Genomic DNA, 17,583 nt, shown 5'->3' with positions numbered 1-17,583 from the left:
TCCTAGAACTCACTCTGTACTGTAGACCAGGCTGGCTCAGAACTCAGAGATCTGCCTGCTTCTGCCTCCCCAGTGCTGAGACTAAAGGTTTGTGTCACCACCACTGCCCAGCTAAGTTTTAATATTTTAATACCTAATGATACTGAAGAGATGGCTCAGCAGTTAAGAGCACTGTCTGCTCTTCCGGAGGACCTGAGTTCAATTCCTGGCAACCATATGGTAGCTCACAACCATCAATAATGGCATCTGATGCCCACTAAATAAATACCTAATGAAAGCTTGGCTTTACTCCTTAGATCTTAAGGTATAATATATATATATACCCTTTTTGCCCGTTCTTTTAGACATTTCTTTAGATTTATTAATTGTATATTGTGTATGTTTCCCTGTGTATATTTCTATGTACCACATGTGTGCCTGGTACCATCATAGGACAGAAAAAGGGTGTCCGATTCCTTGGAACAAAAGTTATGAATGGTTGCAAGCCACCAGGTGGTTGCTGGGAACTAACGGTGAGTCCTCTGCAAGAGCAGCAGTGCTCTTAAGCACTGAACCAGCTCTCCAGCCCCTCCCTGGTCAAGTCTTTTTTGGTTTTGTTTCTGTTTTTCTAGATAGTATTTCTCTGTGTAGCCCTGGCTATCCTGGACTCACTCTGTAGACCAGGCTGGCCTTGAACTCAGAGAGATCTGCCTGCCTCTGCCACCCTGAATGCTAGGATTAAAGGTGTGTGTCACCATACTGAGCTAGGTCTAGTCTTTAGCTCAATATTTTTGTGAACTTTTATAGGCATTCAAGATAATGTGTGTTTGTGTAAATCCATTATTACACATTTAAATACTTTCTATCTTTTTTTATTGTAAAAAGTACTTAGAATGCATTAGTTAAACTAAATTGAACGTTTTGATTCCAGCCTTTTCACAATATTGTTTATCTGCACTTGATCCATTTCCTTCTTTAAATTGTAAGGAGCACTGTCCATAATGGGTTAATGTAGAAGCCACATATGTATTGCATATGAGAACACACAGTTGCAACCTTTTTACAAGAATTAACAGTAGATTTCGACAGACTCAAGGAGCGTTAAACACACACACACACACACACAAACTTGACAGTCAAAGGAAACCCTCCCTCATTTTCCTTACTGTCATATTTATAAGACAAAGTAGCACCCCAAAAGATGCTTTTGAAGTGATGGATTACAGCGCAGACCACCTAGGCAAGGGCAGTGTAAAACAGCAGCTAAAATCAAAACCACTTGAATTCTGGCTCAGCTTTCTCCAGACAAGGCCTTAAAATAGCTTAAATAACAGGATGCAAGGGGAGGGAAAACATTGCCTTTTAAGGATATGCATTCTTGGTGTGATTCAAACTTCTGCAGGAACATGGCTGTATAATAAGTTTATTTACTTTGAGGTTACTTTGGAGGAGGGTGTTGAAGGAGGTAACTGGCATTTTAAGTAATACTTGGTAAAAGAGAATAATAAGATTTCCTTTAAAACAAAATGCAGATGTGACTCTATGTGTGTCATCTGAGACAGAGACTCAGACGGGAGTGAATTCCTTGTAACCAACAGTTGGTTCATTTCTGATGAATTCAGCGGCCAAAGTGAAAGATGATTCTGTCTACTGCAAACCTGAGTGTCTCCTAGTGATTTTTCAGGGTTTGTTTTTAAATAGACTGGGTATATTTGTTAAATGTTAGCTCTTTACTTTGTGCACACACTATGTTCGGTGGCTAGGTGGCATTTCTTTTTTTTCCCCCCTGTAGCTTGTTAGTCCACCCATCGTGATCCTATTTTCGGAACGGAAATGCTCAGAGAAAGCGTTGTGACTGTTGTGGAAAACATAAGCTGCATGTAAATCATTTACTGTTTTAATCAGTCATCAGGAAATGTGATGGCAGAAAAGAGGAGTCTTCCGAATGCAAAGCCTCTCCTGCCTCATGCCAGGGTATAGTTAGTGAATGAGCCAGAAATGGCTTCCAGAATGTTGGCAGCTTTAATGAGACAAGAAAGAGCTACCATCGTGCCTGGTGTTTGCGATTTTGGTTTCCAGTTAAAACTGCTTTTGATCTGGGTCTGGTTCTTAGATGCACACATTATTGAAAGCGTATGTTTATATCAAAACTCAAAATGGGAAAAGTTCACCGTCAAACGTGGTCTTGAGCTTTTGGTGAACAGTGTTACTGGTAAGATGGGCGCTGGCTACACTAGCCTGTGCTCCCTCATTTTCTGGCACTTTTGATGGCTGTCGCTGCTTCAGAATGCATTACTGTTTTTTTTTTTTAATTTTTTGCTCTTTTCAACTGGATATTGAAAATGAAATCAGCATAAAATGCTTTGAAATTAATTACACACCATTTTGTGTCTTTTAAGGACTTTACCAGCTGCGAGGTTTTTGTTAATTGCTAGCTGCTGCCACTTTCAGGCTCTCTCTGCCTTCTTAATGACATTGAAATTGGTCTCTTCCAATGTAGTCTTAATAAAGGCCCAATGTGATTTGCTAATACTAGCACTAAAATGGCACAGTGTAAATAGGATTAATATCTACTGAGAAAATAGAGAAAGGTAACCAAATAGAATCCCTTCCTCCTTCCTCCTAACCCTCCTTCTCCCTCCTCTGTTCCTGTCTCTCTGTCTCTCTGTGTCTCTCTGTGTCTGTCTCCCTCCCTCCCTCCCTCCCTCCCTCCCTCCCTCCCTCCCTCCCTCTCTCTCTCTCTCTCTCTCTCTCTCTCTCTCTCTCTCTGCCTGTCCTTGAACTCTATCTATAGACCAGGCTGGTCTCAAACTCACAGAGATCTCCCTCCTTCTGCCTGGAATGAAAGGCAGGTGCCACCACTGCCTGGCTAGATGTTACACAATCTAATCACTGTGAGAGTAGCAGATAAATTTCATCAGGAACTGCAAAGTTGTTCACAAATGTAAAAACCACTGGTTCAAGTGAGACACTAGGGTCCAGACTGATTTTTTTTTCTGCTTTTATTTGGGTCCAACTTAGTGCGTCTGTGACAGAGTACCCTGTCCGTGTGCCCTGACAGTGTCCCCTGGAGGGTGGCTCAAGCTTAAATAAAGTGTCATGCTGTTTCCAAGGTTGGCCTTGAACTCGTGGCTTATGTGACATATCTGTGTCAGGTTCCTGGTAGCTGAGTGGCTTGGACTACAGGCAGCCACAAAGTGTATGCGTTAGAACACCTATCTGACCTGACAGCTCTCTCTGTGCTCTCTGCACTTAGGTTCTGTTTAAGGGCTGTGGTCCCGTAGAAAACCAAATTACAGATCTGACGCTTGCTGGGTGGGGATAGCATTAGAACAAAGGGAGTGAGAATAAACATTATTTGAGAGATATTTCTGTCAAGGTTTGGCTTCCTGATGACCTGGCATTCCTCCTTTTTTTTTTTTTTTTTTTTTTTTTGGTGCTATTTCTGTATTTTTTGGTCATTGCCACTGAAAACACTCCTCTGAGATGATATAGCGTTCTCCCTCTGGTTAATGTCTAAGAGTTCGTTTCCACAGAGAGAGCTCTTCCCACTACTGGCTGTGCGCAAGGCACTGTGCTGTGTGATATGCTCTGAAAGATAAGGCGATTAATGTTAAAGAAACTCTGTAAGGAAATGTACAGCCTAATAAGGAGGATTGGGAAAAGGAGAACTTGGAGTTTCACCAGCCCCACCACCACCCCTGTAAAGCTGTCCTCTCCTTTGCTAACTAAAGCCATCTACTACTTCCCATGACATAAATACAGTATTCTCACCTCGGCACCTCTTCCTTGAGAAGCCTGTGGCCACGATCTTGGGTGTCTTACATGCTCACAGGTGCCTTCCGTTCCCTTAACTCTTGTGTTTAAAATCTTCTATTCAAAGCTCTTAAGAAGTTTCAACTCTAGTTCATAAAAATATAGTTCCCTTTTAAATTTTTTATGCTACTGTATTTTGTGTGACTACATAAATGCAGCACCAATATGCATATGGAGGTCAAAGGACAACTTGCAGAAGTCACTTTTCTACCCTACTATCTGAGTCCTGGGATTAAACTCAGGTTGTCAAGCAGGGCAGCAAACACCTTTTCCCACTAAGCCGTTTTACTCGTTCCACTCTCTCCTTTTCATAACTTCTTTTTTTCATGCTGGAGAGCAAACCCAGCACCTGCACAACCCAGCCAAGCACCCTGTCACTGAGCTATTATAACCTTAGTCCGTGTGTGTGTGTGTGTGTGTGTGTGTGTGTGTGTGTGTGTGTGTGTGTGTGTGTGTGTGTGTGTGTTGTATTTGAGACAAGATCTCAGGACATAGCCCAAGTTGACTTTGAATTCATGCACTTTCTGCCTCCTAAGTACAGGGATTATATGAGTGTGCCACCATACCCAGCTATTATTTATTCATACACTCACTCATTTATTTATATATTGTGAAGCAAAATGGGAACTTCTTTTGTTGTTGTTGTTGTTATTGTTTTTAGAGACAGGGTTTCTCTGTGTATCCCTGGCTGTCCTGGAACACACTATGTAGACCAGGCTGGCCTTGAACTCACAGACCACCTGCCTCTGCCTCCTTGAGTGCGAGGATTATAACTGTGCACCACCATGCCCAGCCTTGCTGGAAATTCATAAGAACAGATTTTAACAAACCTTTAAAAAACATAGTCTTTATTTTTTCTTCTATTTTTGTATGTGTATACATATATGTACCAAAACATAAGTATGTGGAGGTCAGAGTTCTATCTTTCCACAATGAGGGTTCTGTGGGTTGAACTCAAGCTATTAGGTTTGGCAGCAAATGCTTTTACCTGCTAAAGCATCTTGCTGGCCTTGTTCAGAGGTGGCATTATAAATTCCCATGCATTGTGACCTGGAGTATAATTGAGACAAAAGCAGTCTTTTTTTCTTTTTTAAAACATATTTTACTAATTTATTCATATTACATCTCAATTGTTATCCCATCCCTTGTATCCTCCCATTCCTCCCTCCCTCCCATTTTCCCCTTACTCCCCTCCCCTACGATTGTGTATGAGGGGGACCTCTTCCCCCTGTATATGCTCATATTAGAGATTTGCACAAATTACCAGCCAAGTTCAGATTAGATCCTATATTGTATATTTCTCATGGTATGTCCCTTTAACTATGGAATGTACTTTTCACTATGTCAAATGTAGTCCATAATACTGATCGCCATATTGACGTTATCAAGAAAGTGGGACAAACAGATTAAAATTTGCTTAGGAGCAGACACATCTAAATCTAAGATGTTCATATGCCACAGTTGCTCAAATTCTGCCACAGTGCCATGTAGGACTGCTTTGGTTTTTGTTTTTATTTTTTAGCAACTGCATGTATTCCTGGTTTCATTTGAATATATAAGTGGTTCATATGTACAGTTGAAGAGCTTGATGCTTAAATCTTTTAAATTCAATGCAAAGAAAGTGAAGATAGATCCTAAAGAAATCAAGTGGTTTACATTTAAGGAAATGTAAATCAGCCAAGCTTGGTGGCCTATGCCGTTAATACCTGCACTTGGGAGGCAGAGGCAGGCAGAACTCTGTGAGTAGCCAGGGCTATTACAATGAGAAACCCTGTCTTGAAAAACAAGCAGACAAACAAACGAACAAAAAGGAAATTAAATCATCTCACAATTGTCTAGTAGCTTATGCTGGATGCTTTAACAATAAAAAATGTGCTTGTTTGCTTTCTTCTTTCCTTCTGTTTGTTTTTTTTGAAGCAGTATTTCTCTGTGTAGCCCTGGCTGCCCTGGAATTCACTTTGTAGACCAGGCTGGCCTTGGAATTCGCAGAGATCTGCCTGCCTCTGCCTCCCAGGTGCTGGGATTACAGGTGTGCTCCACCACAACACGGCTAAAAATACAGATATTTTACCTGATGTATTTGTTTGGTTGGTTTTGTTGTTGGTTGGTTCTTGTGGTTTTTGTTGTTGTTGTTTTGGTTTTGTTGTTGTTGTTGTTGTGGTTGGTTGGTTGGTTGGTTTTTTGTTGTTGGGTTTTGTTTTGTTAGAGATTTATATAGCTCAAGCTGGTCCCAAACTCCCTATATAGTTTAGAATTACCTTGAATTTCTGATCCTTCTGCCTACATGTCCTGAGTGCTAGGATTACAGGTACGTATCACCATGCCCAGTTTGTTGTTGTTGTTGTTGTTTGATTGATTGATTGATTGGTTTGTGTTTGGGGGTTGGTTTTTTTGTTTGTTTTTGTTCTTTGGGTTTTTTGAGAGATTTTTTGAGAGGTTTCTCTGTGTAGCCTTGTCTGTCCTGGACTCACCAGGCTGGCCTCAAACTCACAGAAATCCACCTGCCTCTGCCTCCCTCATACCTAGTTTTATAGAATGGCAAGGTCTAAGCAAAGGACTTCATACATGATAGGCAAATACTCTACAGATTTTTCTACATTCCAGCCTTTCAACAGATTTTACAACGTTTCTTGGGATCAGCAGGAGGATCACAAGCTCTAAGCTTCCTTGGGCCACAGTGTAAGTTGAAGGCTGGCCTGGGTAACTTGTTAAGATCCTGTCTCAGAATAAAAACAAAAAGCTGGCTGGAGGTATGTTAATAACTCAGTGGTAGAATACTTCTCTAGCAAATACAAGTCTCAGAATTCACTCTTCATTACAATATACACACACTAAAATTAATAAAGTTAAATAAGTGCCAGAGAAATTGCTCACCAGTAAAGGTACTTGCTGCCAAGCCAATGAGCTGAATTTGAGTCCCAGAACCCACATGGTATAAGGAGAGATACTAAACCTCCAAGCTGTTCTGACCTCTGCCATGATATGCATGACCTCTGCCATGATATGCATGCCCACGTCCATTCACACAGAGATACAGATAAAGTAGCCTTTCAAATCCAAAAAAAGTTTTTAAAAGTACAGTATTTAAGAGTATTTGACTCTCAAGCTTCGGGTCCAGTAGTAGAGCTTTATACTTAGTATGCATAAAGCCCTGGTTCAGTTCTTACCAATGCAAAATTCAATAGGAATGTAAAGATATACTGCATTACAACTAAAGGGGTTTCATGAGCTTCCTGCCTAAGTGTACTACTTTTGATATTGGTAAAGCATTTGCCCAGCAGGTAGCTGCGGCTTGGGATCCTGTTAACGACGACAACAACAACAACAACAACAATTCATCGAGAGTTGTGGTGGCACACACCTTTAATTCCAGCACTAAAAGGCAGAGTCAGGTGGATCTCTGTGAGTTTGAGGCCATCCTGGTATGCAAAGTGAATCCAGGACAACCAGGGCTACACAGAGAAACCCTGTCTCAGGGGAAAAAATGATTGGTGAATTAGTCTGAGATAAGGCAGTTGACATTTTTGCAGGGCGTGGTCGCATGTTCCTCTAATCTTAGCACTTGGATAGGCAGAGACAGGAGGGTCACTGTAAGTACAACGCCGGCCAGGATTAATAGTGAGACCCTGTCTCAAACACAAACCTCCAAGCAAAAGTGCAGGCATAAAGAGTTACTGGTTTAGTGGTTGCCTAAAATTTACTGCTATGAGTCACACTTAGTTCACACTTTAGAAAAACAATCCAAAATACGTACTGCAACGTAGAAGAAGGTGACAACACGCTGAATGGCCTTCTCTCCTTTCTCTTTGCTCACTGTGGTGGAGGCATGCCAGATCCCGGAACAGAGCAGACCGGGTGAACATCTACATCACACGCTGTGCTGCCTCTTTCCCTTACTTGCAATCTCTGACGCCAGATGTCTGCCTTTGCCTCACACGAGTCTGTATTCAAATAGAACCTCAGCACAATGGCCTTCCTTGACCATTCTATCTAAACAGCAGCCCTGCCCCCAATGTCATTATAACCCAGAGTTGCCCAACTTCAACACCGTTTCCATTTTGAGCTGCAGCATTCTATGCTGCCTAGTGGAGCGAGAGTGTGACATATGTGATGTGGGAGATTTCATGGGGTCCTTGGCCTCTACCCACTGGAAGCCAGGAGCATCTTCTCCCTATTCTGATGTGGCAAGCAGAAACATCTTCATTCAGAGCTGAGTGTTGGGGTGCCTGACTGTAATCCCGGCACATACAAAGCTGAGGCAGGAATATAACCACAAGCCACTCACTGCAAGTTTTGCAGGACAACATAGTAGCGCTGTCTCACAAACACATACAAAATTGTCCAGACATTTCTGAATTTCTCAGCCACAAAACAAGTTATCTTTGTGTTGCTATTTCATGTCATGCCCTACAGTCACACTCGCTGCTCCATTTGAATTGTGATCAGAATGAGGGATCCATAAGTGCAAGGCATTCTGCGGCATCTTGGGTTCTAAGAGCAGTACATGGCAGGGCTTGTTATTATCCTTGTTGCTTTGAAACAGCATCTCTCTCTATGCAGCCCTGGCTATCGTAGAGTCCACTATGTAGACCAGGCTGGTCTTTGCCTCCAGAGTGCTGAGATTAAAGATGTGATGTACCACCTGAACCTGCCTTGGCAGAACTTTTTTAACTGAATTCCCTAATCAAAACATTTCTGAACATAGTGGCATGGTCACCAAGCAGAGCGGTGCATGCCTGTAATCCTAGCACTCAGGGAGGCAGAGGCAGGCAGATCTCTGAGTTTGAGGGCAACCAAGGCTACACAGAGAAACCTTGTCTCAAAAAAAATTGTGGCATGGTCATCAAGGGTCATTTGCTGATTTGCAGATGATTTCTCCCTTTATATTGATATGTCTTGTGAACGTGAAAATTTATTCATCCACATATGCATACATACACATGCTTGCTTTTTCAATAAGCAATTTGTAGTCACTTCTTAGCAGTTTTGGTTCCATTTTAATAATTTTGAATAAGCATCATTTGTTCATCAGCATTTTGCATATTTCATTAAAAGTGCAATAGCGCAAAAGTAAAAAGGAAATTTTTTTGGTTTTGTTTTTTGGGCTCTCTCTCTCTCTCTCTCTCTCTGTGTGTGTGTGTGTGTGTGTGTGTGTGTGTGTGTGTGTGTGTGTAGCCTTGGCTGTCCTAGACTCGCTTTGTAGAGCCGGCTGGCCTCAAACTCACAGCGATCCGCCTGCCTCTGCCTCCCGAATGCTGGGATTAGTAAAAAAAAAAAAAAAGGACATTTATAGAGTAATTTTTAGCATCTTCTTTACTCAATACTGCATTTACTTTTGTGAGCTCGGTATTTGTCTTAGATTAACACTTGTTTAAATTAACTCAAAAAATCGGCCCTAAAAGCTGTTGCTTCAGGTCAGATGTGCTTTGAGATATATTCAATATTAAACCTTAAAACTTCTTTTGCAAAAAGAAAATAATAAGGATAAACATATGCATAGGTACAGTAGAAATTATATGATACCATTAGAAAGTTTTGTTTGTGTATCAAGTATTAGTTTTAAGACTCTTCTTGGTTCTATGATTTAATAATAGCTTTATTAACCAGAAACTATACTTTGTTATGAGCAGAGATGCTATTTTTAAGTAAAGCTTTGTACACATTGTTTAACATACAAGATAAATAATATAAAAAACATTTCCTTTTCAGTTAAAATATACATTTCCCTTCCAAACATCCTTAGATTCCAAGCGATAAAAAAAAAGATTGTAATTAGGTGGACCTGTGAAGTGATCCTATTTTTACAAATTTATTTCTAATCTTTTTCCTGTTTTATCTTTTTGTTTGTTTCCTTGGCTGGTTTTTCCTTCTTTTCCACCAAGATCTCAACAGCAACGGATTCATTTGTGACTATGAGCTTCATGAGCTTTTCAAGGAGGCTAATATGCCATTGCCCGGATATAAAGTGAGAGAAATTATTCAAAAACTCATGCTGGATGGTGACCGAAATAAAGATGGCAAGATAAGCTTTGATGAATTTGTTTATGTAAGTATGAACAACCTGTCATTATTAAAATCATTGTTGTTCCATTGTCTAGTAGGAATCTTAAAAATGTACATGTGACTGTATTGAATATATCATGTTAACACTCTGGTACCTAGCAACATTTTTGTCAGTCTCACCACTAAATTTAATTATTTCAGCCATTTAGAATATCGAACAAAATATTCCAAAAAAAAAAAAGGTACATTGACAGAAACCAAGTTATAACACAATGCTCACAGTGCGCAGAAACAATCTCCTTTGAGGCATCATTAGAGGGCATCTTTCAAGGAGCTAAATACCATCTTTGAGAATTCTTTCTCTTCCCCCATAGAGAAGCATATGCTACACAAGTCTAAGGATATCATATGACTCAGTCTAAAAAGCTTCCTGAGCTGAACTTGCTAATTCAAAGATGTTTTCTAAGCCCTGTGCTGGTGGTATTTAACAATGTCACTTTCTCCACGGCAGTTGTCTTGATAATGGAAAGCTAGAAGGATATCTTTTCAGTCTGTTGGGCGAGGCATTTACACTTTTGTTTTCTTGTCTAGTATCATGAAATATTCCTCAAGGTTCAGGGCTGATATCAAAACGCTTCTCCCCTGTAAGCATTTAGCTCAGTACCTTATTGGTTGGGTCCCACTTATGTGCAGTTCCTGAGGAAGCCAGGAGAGGGTCTCAGATCCTGAGCAACTGGAATTACAAACACTTATGAGCTGCCATGGAGGTCCTGGGAATTGAACCCAGGTCCTCTGGAAGAGCAGCCACTACTCTTAACCAATAAAGCAGGGTGGTGGTGGTGGTTGTGCACAACTTTAATCCCAGCACCTAGGAGGCAGAGGCAGGCATATCAATTACATAGAGCTGAAGAGGTCGCTCAGTGGTTGAGAGTAGTGACTGCTCTTCTAGAGGACTCAGGTTCAGTTCCCACCACCCACATGGCAGCTCACAAGTGTCTAACTCCAGGATCAACACTCTCACACAGACACACAGGCAGGCAAAACATCAATGCATTTAAAATAAAAAATAAATAGTTTTGGGGGCTAGAGAAGTGGCTCAGAGGTGAAGAGCACTGCCTGCCCTTCCAAGGTCCTGAGTTCAATTCCCTGCAACCACATGGTAGTTCATAACCATCTATAATGTGATCTGATGCCCTCTTCTGGTATGCAGGTGTACATACACACAGAACACTGTATACATAATAAATAAATCATTTAAAAATAAAATAAAAAATAAAATTTAAGCCACATCGAATATGTAATCAATTGTCAGAGGTGGGGGAGGGGAGGCTGTTACTGTTTGAAAACTACAGGTTCGTGTCATTACTATAATTATAGAGTTCTTGCTATTTTCCTTTTGAAAAACTGATTTCCTCCCATCATTTCTGTCTCCAGTTGTGGCCAAAGCCTATTGCTTTGAATTCTGTGTTCAATAGTAAGTTACAAATGATTTGTGATTTGAGCGCTTGCATGTCTCCGTATGTAATTTGCATGTGTCGCTGTAAATTTCAAGCAGGTCAGAGCAGTGATGAACTATGGTCAGTTGCTTTTGATATAATGCACAGCTGAGAGTTGTTGTAACTACTGGAAAGAAACAGCCTAAGTTATTAGAGTCTACAGTCTAACTGGTAATGTTGAGGACAAAGTTATAAATGTGTCTATGAAGAAAATGATCTTGGAAAAAACTTTCAAATTTGTATATTTTAAACACTGCACTTTCTACCCCTCTTTTAGTGGCTTTTAAGTGACAAGATAAAGTTGTTTTAGTTAGTTCTTTAGAAGTAAAGGCATAATAATTTGGGCAATAGCATAGATTTTCTAGAATAAAACAATAAGAACGGGGCTAGAGAGATGGGCCAATGGTTAAGGGCACTGGTAGTTCTCCCAAAGGTCCTGAGTTCAATTCCCAGCAGCCATATGGTAGCCTACAACCAACTATACTGGGATCTGATGCCCTCTTCTGTCAAAAAGACATACAGGAAGACAACACTCATATACATAAATAAAACAAACAAGAATGTACTTTAAAAAACATTAAGGAGAACATTTTAGGTCAAAGTAGTATTTTAGAAGTTGAAGGAGCTATACTCGCTTTTGTTTGAGACAAGATCTCTCTCTGTAGCTCTGGCTGTCCTGGAACTGACTATGTTGACCAGGCTGGCCTAAAACTCAAAGAAATCTGCCTGCCTGCCTGCCTGCCTCTGCCTTAAGTGCTACAAATAAAAATGTGACCACTGCCAGGCATGGCAGTGCATGCCTTTCTTGGTTCCCAGTACTCAGGGAGGCAGAGACGGGTGGATCACTGTAGGTTCAAGGTCAAGTGGGCTACAAAGCAAGTCCAGGACAGTCAAGGCTACATAGAGAAACCCTGTCTCAAAAAAACCCAAACAACCAAAAAGAAGAAGAAGGAGGAGGAGGAGAAGGAGGAGGAGGAGGAGGAGAAGGAGAAGAAGAAACTGATTTTGTCCTGCCTCCCGAGTGCTTGAATTAAAGGTGTGTGCCACCATGCCAAGCTACAAAATCAGTTTCTATTACTTTTCAAGAATATATGTAAGACAGAAAAGACTCACAACACTGTAACCAATCTTCAAAGGCAGGACTGTAATTAATAATTTGTTTTTGTTTTGAGTATTACAAACTGAAGTTAGTCATTTTATTTATATATTTATCTTTACCTTTTCAGGACAGGGTTTCTCTGTGTAGCCTTGACTGTCCTGGAACTCGCAATTTAAACCAGACTGGCCTTGAACTCACAAAGATCTCCCTGCCTCTGCCTCCTCTGTACTTGGTTTAAAGGAGTATGCTGTTATGCTGTGCTAGCGGTTTTCTTTTTTAATGTTGATATTTTCCCTATTTTGATTTTTCCTATTCTATGGCTTATACACCATGGGCCTTGCACATGCTTTGTAAATGTTCTAATACTCAACCGTACATCCAACACACTACATTTTTATACTTATAAGCTAACACAAGTGTTTTCTTCTATTGTGAAAGGTTGATGGGGCAGTATATTTTTAAACAGAGGCGATTGTGTTAATCTCTTGTTTTCACAATGAGAAACTTGCTTTTACATAGTGGTGATAAGTCTCTAACCATTTACTAAAAGAATTGACCACAGGATTAACCATTTAAAATGAACAACATGCTTAGAACAATGCTAGGCACAGAGTAAATGCTCCATAGCTGTTAATGGCTGAAATAATTATTTCTGTTCTTATTGATTGACTCTTGTGAGCCAATGTCTCACCAAGTTACCTAGGCTAGACAAACTTCAAGAGTGCAATTAATTTTCTTGAGCCCACCCTCTGTGGCAACTGTGGGGTTCCAGGCCCCCTACTGCTCTGTTTTTCTCCTATTTAAAAGTACTAGTGTTCTTTTCCAACTTTAGGCCTGCAACAATTTCCAGAAGCAGGAAAAACTCAAACTGGCTACGTTGGAAACAAGCCCCATCCTGGAAGCAGTCAATATTTTCTGCAATTCTTTCTGAAATCCTTTCCTTCTTAAGTCATATGGCTCTGCAGTGTTTTGGTTTGGCTGTTGGGCCTGGGCAGGGCCCACCTGGGGGTGAAAAGAACTTAAGTGGCTGCTGAAGGTTTTGAGAGAAAGTTGCTGAAGTTCAGAAAAGGAATAAGAGCCACAGATGCCATGAAAGAACCTGCAAGGGGTGGGGAGGACGATAGGCTGAGAATGGCTATTGCTTTCTGAGCAGAGGGCACAAAAAATTTGTCTCCAGATGAGAAAGCAAGCCCTTCCTCATGGAGGGAAAACAGCATAACACAGTGAGCTCATTGGGGTCACAACTCAGCCTTGAAAAGATGCCTTGAGAAAACTTGCACAGTCTTGTGCTATCTCTGATTTCAGACATGCCTGTTAAGCCTTATCATCCAATCCAGCAAGGTCTTCCCTGAGGTAAAAAATGTAGACTTTCATGAACAGAACCAATCCACTTCCTGAATTTTCAATGCTCTTTTTTTTTTTTTTTAAGAAAGAAACTTTTGATCCAAGAGAGGAAAAAAAATGTTATCACACAAAATTTGGGGTTGGCTGAAATAATCTGTTTAGAACAATTTGGAAGGTAAGGTTAGGAATATGCAGTGGTAAATATGGACACAGTCCTCAACACGACAAAAAAAAAAAAGACATTTAACAAATTTAAGTCAACTTTCCTCATTATTCTAAGCACTGTTTCCCAGTCCTGTGAAAGAGGTAGGATTTTTACCACAAGGTCATTTTTATTGGATTATTCCACATCTCCATAGCATGGACAATCTTGAATTTATCATTCAGCTAAAATCGTGATCATTGAAACAACTTTGTTTGTTGGAAGGCTACAGTGCAAGAAGCAGATGCACACACAACAAGAAAAACAGCTTTTCTTATCTTCTTCTGAAGCCTTAGCAGGTTTTGGTCTTGCAGTAATGTGTGGTATGCCAGGAATGAGGAAACGCACACCTGTCCGAGATTCCACAGTTGTTTTACCAAATGCAGCGGAGCTCACAGTTAGGAAGATGAACTTTCACTCCTTTTCATTTCGTCATTTTGTTTTGTTTTGTTTTCTTTGATCCAGGGTCTCACTCAGTAAACCAGGCTGGCCTTGCACTCCTGCTTTAATCTCCTGAGTTCGAGGATTACACCTGTGAGCCACCATGCCCAACTAGTTTTGTTTTGTTTTTTGAGGCAGGGGCTCATTATGTATTGCTCATGCACACATGGAGCTCTCTGTTTTCTAGGCTTGCCTTGAACTCACAGTAACCTTCCTGCATCAGCATCCCAAGAGCTAGGATGCCAAGTGTCAGTCTCTGTTTTACTAGGTTTATTCATTTTTTATTCCTGTTTTGCCTATTTTATTTATTGCATATGAGCGCTTTATCTGCAGAAGAGGGCACCAGATCTCATTATAGATGGTTGTGAGCCACCATGTGGTTGCTGGGAATTGAACTCGGGACCTCTGGAAGAGCAGGTGGCGCTCTTAACCCCTGAGCCATCTCTCCAGCCCCTATGTGAGGGTATTTCATCTGCATGTATGTATGTGTATTACCTGCATGTTTGCTGCCTGCAGAGGTTACAAAACAAGCATGATATTTCCTAGAACTGAGGTTATGTATGGATGGTTGTGAGCCACCCAATGAATTCAGGGCACTGAACCCAGATCCTCCAGAAAAAAAAAAAAACAGACAGTGCTCTTAACTGCTGAGCCATCTCTCCAGCCACAGAAGAGACATACATTTTCCTTTGAGGGGAGAGAGAGAAAGAGAGAGAGAGAGAGAGAGAGAGAGAGAGAGAGAGAGAGAGAGAGAGAGAGAGAGTTCTCAGATGCCTTTTAAAAAAGATTTGTCTTTATTTTTAATTATATGTGTGTGGGTGTGTCTGTATGTACCTGTGCACATGTGAATACAGGTACCTACAGGATCCAGAAGAAGGTATCAGACCCCACTTAGAGCTGGACCACCTGGTGTGGGTGCTGGAAATGGAACTTGAGTCCTCTGGAAGAAGAGCAAATGTTCAGGGTGGAGAGATGGCTCAGAGGTTAGGAGCACTGTCTCTTCTTCCAGAGGTCGTGGGTTCAATCCCAGCAACCACATGGTAGCTCACAGCCATCTATAATGAGATCTGGTGCCCTCTTCTGGCCTGCAGGCAAAATACTGTATGTGTAATAAATAAATCTTTTTAAAAAACAAGAAGAAGAAGAAGAAGAAGAAGAAGAAGAAGAAGAAGAAGAAGAAGAAGAAGAAGAAGAAGAAGAAGAAGAAGAAGGAGAAGAGCAAATGTTTTTCACCAGAGAGCTATCTTTCCAGCCTCTAGCAGATAGTGCTCTAAAATGTGGAAGGGACAGCATCAAAATAATCCAAGAATTAGGGTTTGCTCCACACTCAGGAGCCCATTCTGTTGTAGACACACATGCATTCATCCATCTTAAAAGCTACTTGTAAAATTACCAATATGGGGTAAAACTTCAATGTTTGAGGGCATATCTTTAAAAACAGAGAAAGCAGCTGGCATAGTTGGGCAAACCTTTAATCCCAGCACTCAGGAGGCAGAGGCAAGTGATCTCTGAGTTCCAGGACAGCGTGGTCTACAGAGTGAATTCCAGCACAGTCAGGGCTATAGAGAAAGTCTGTCTCAAAAAACCATTTCCCCCCAAAAAAATAAAATTAGAGGAAGCTTGGTTTTGTAAAACTGATTACACAGTATTCTCGAAAATGAAGGTATGTTTATAGAGCCAAAGAAAGTTGAGATTTTGAGAATGGTGAAGGACTAATATGCCTGTGATAATAAATGGCACTATCCACTGCAGACAGTAGCTTTTTTTGCTGGGCTTGGTGGCACATGCCTCTTGCCCCAGCACTCAGGAGGCAAAGGCAGTCCGAGATAACAAACCAACAACGGAAAAGCCTCTTTCTCTAAGATGACCAATTACAAAAAGCCTTGCCTATAGCTTGCTTGGTCTTGCCTGGCCTAGATTGTTCCAGTGGGAACTGTTGTCCATTGTGAACCTCAGCTAGAGATGACCTCCTCGAGGAATTAGAATGAGTTGGCAGTACTAAAGCCATATGTTCTATTCTGTTCAGCAGTTCTTTTGTTAAAGTGCTCCACATGAAGAAAGGCTCTAAAGGCATTTATCTAGAGGGAGTATTACGTGCCTGAGTCAGGGCTGGCAGGGTAAAGCATGTGCTTAGCAAGCCTGGTGGTCTGAATTTGATCCCTCAGAGTATATGTAAAGATGGAGGGAGAGAACCAACTCCTCAAAATGGTCCTTTGACCTCCACATGTGTGCCCCATACCAAGGGAACATTCAATTTTTTATATTATTTATTTATTTCTATTTTACGTACATTGGTGTTTGGTCTACATGTGCATCTGTGTGAGGCTGTCAGCTCTTAGAGTGACAGACATTTGTGAGCAGCCATGTGGGTGCTGGGAACTGAACCCCGGTCTTCTGCAAGAACAGTCTTAACAGCTGAGCCATCTCTCCAGCCCCACATATAACTTAAAAACAAAAAACAAAACCAAAAAAAAAAAAAAACACAATGTTTAGAAAGTTGCCAAGCTTCTTCCTAGTTGACAGTAATGAATTTTGGCATGTACATTATAAACCGGGAAAACATTTGGGGTGAGACAAATGTGAGAATTTCAGAAGTATAGAGACAGATTTTTATGGACACTCGTTCATTGATGTTATTAAACCAGGATATGAGACTTACATTCTTCTTTTTTTGTTTGTTGTTTCTTTTTTGTTTGTCTGCTTGGTTGGTTTTTGAGACAGGGTTTCTCTGGGTAGCCTTGGCTATCCCAGACTCACTTTGTAGACCAGGTTGGCCTCGAACTCACAGCGATCCGCCTACCTCTGCCTCTGCCTCTCAAGTGCTGGGATTAAAGGCCTGTGCCACCATGTTCCGCTAAAGCTTAGATCCTTATAGGCTGTTTTGTGGAATGAGAACTTAAAAGTTAACTTGTGCAGCTGGAGAGGTGGCTCAGTAATTAAGAATACTGTCTTCTCTTCCGGAGGTCCAGGGTTTCAATCCCCGGCACCCACATGGCATCTTAAAACTGTCTGTAGTTCCAATTCTAAGAGATCTGCCACCTTCACAGACGTGCATGCAGGCAAAACACCAACAGGCATAAAGTAAAAATAAAAACTGTAAAATAAAAATTTGTTTTAAAAAAGGAGGTAGCAGCCAGGCGTGGTGGTGCACCCTTTTAATCCCAGCACTTGGGAGGCAGAGGCAGGCAGATCTGTGAGTTTGA

The 17,583-nt window shown here is 41.0% G+C and overlaps 1 protein-coding gene across 4 annotated transcripts in view; it reads left to right on the top strand.

Annotated features, from left to right (window-relative positions):
* The window catches only part of PLS3 (plastin 3), an 85,907-nt gene that overhangs the window by 54,601 nt on the left and 13,723 nt on the right, over positions 1-17,583 (top strand). For all 4 annotated transcript variants that reach the window (XM_084788773.1, XM_084788772.1, XM_084788774.1 and 1 more), the window contains one exon: positions 9,678-9,841. In XM_084788773.1, coding sequence (XP_084644899.1) covers positions 9,678-9,841 — 164 coding nt within the window. The remainder of the gene's footprint in view (positions 1-9,677; positions 9,842-17,583) is intronic.

The sequence above is a fragment of the Acomys minous genome, assembly GCF_964271855.1.
Source record: "Acomys minous genome assembly, chromosome: 7".
NCBI lineage: Eukaryota > Metazoa > Chordata > Mammalia > Rodentia > Muridae > Acomys > Acomys minous.
Note: the sequence above shows the minus strand (reverse complement) of the source record. Positions and strands in the feature narration are given on the sequence as shown.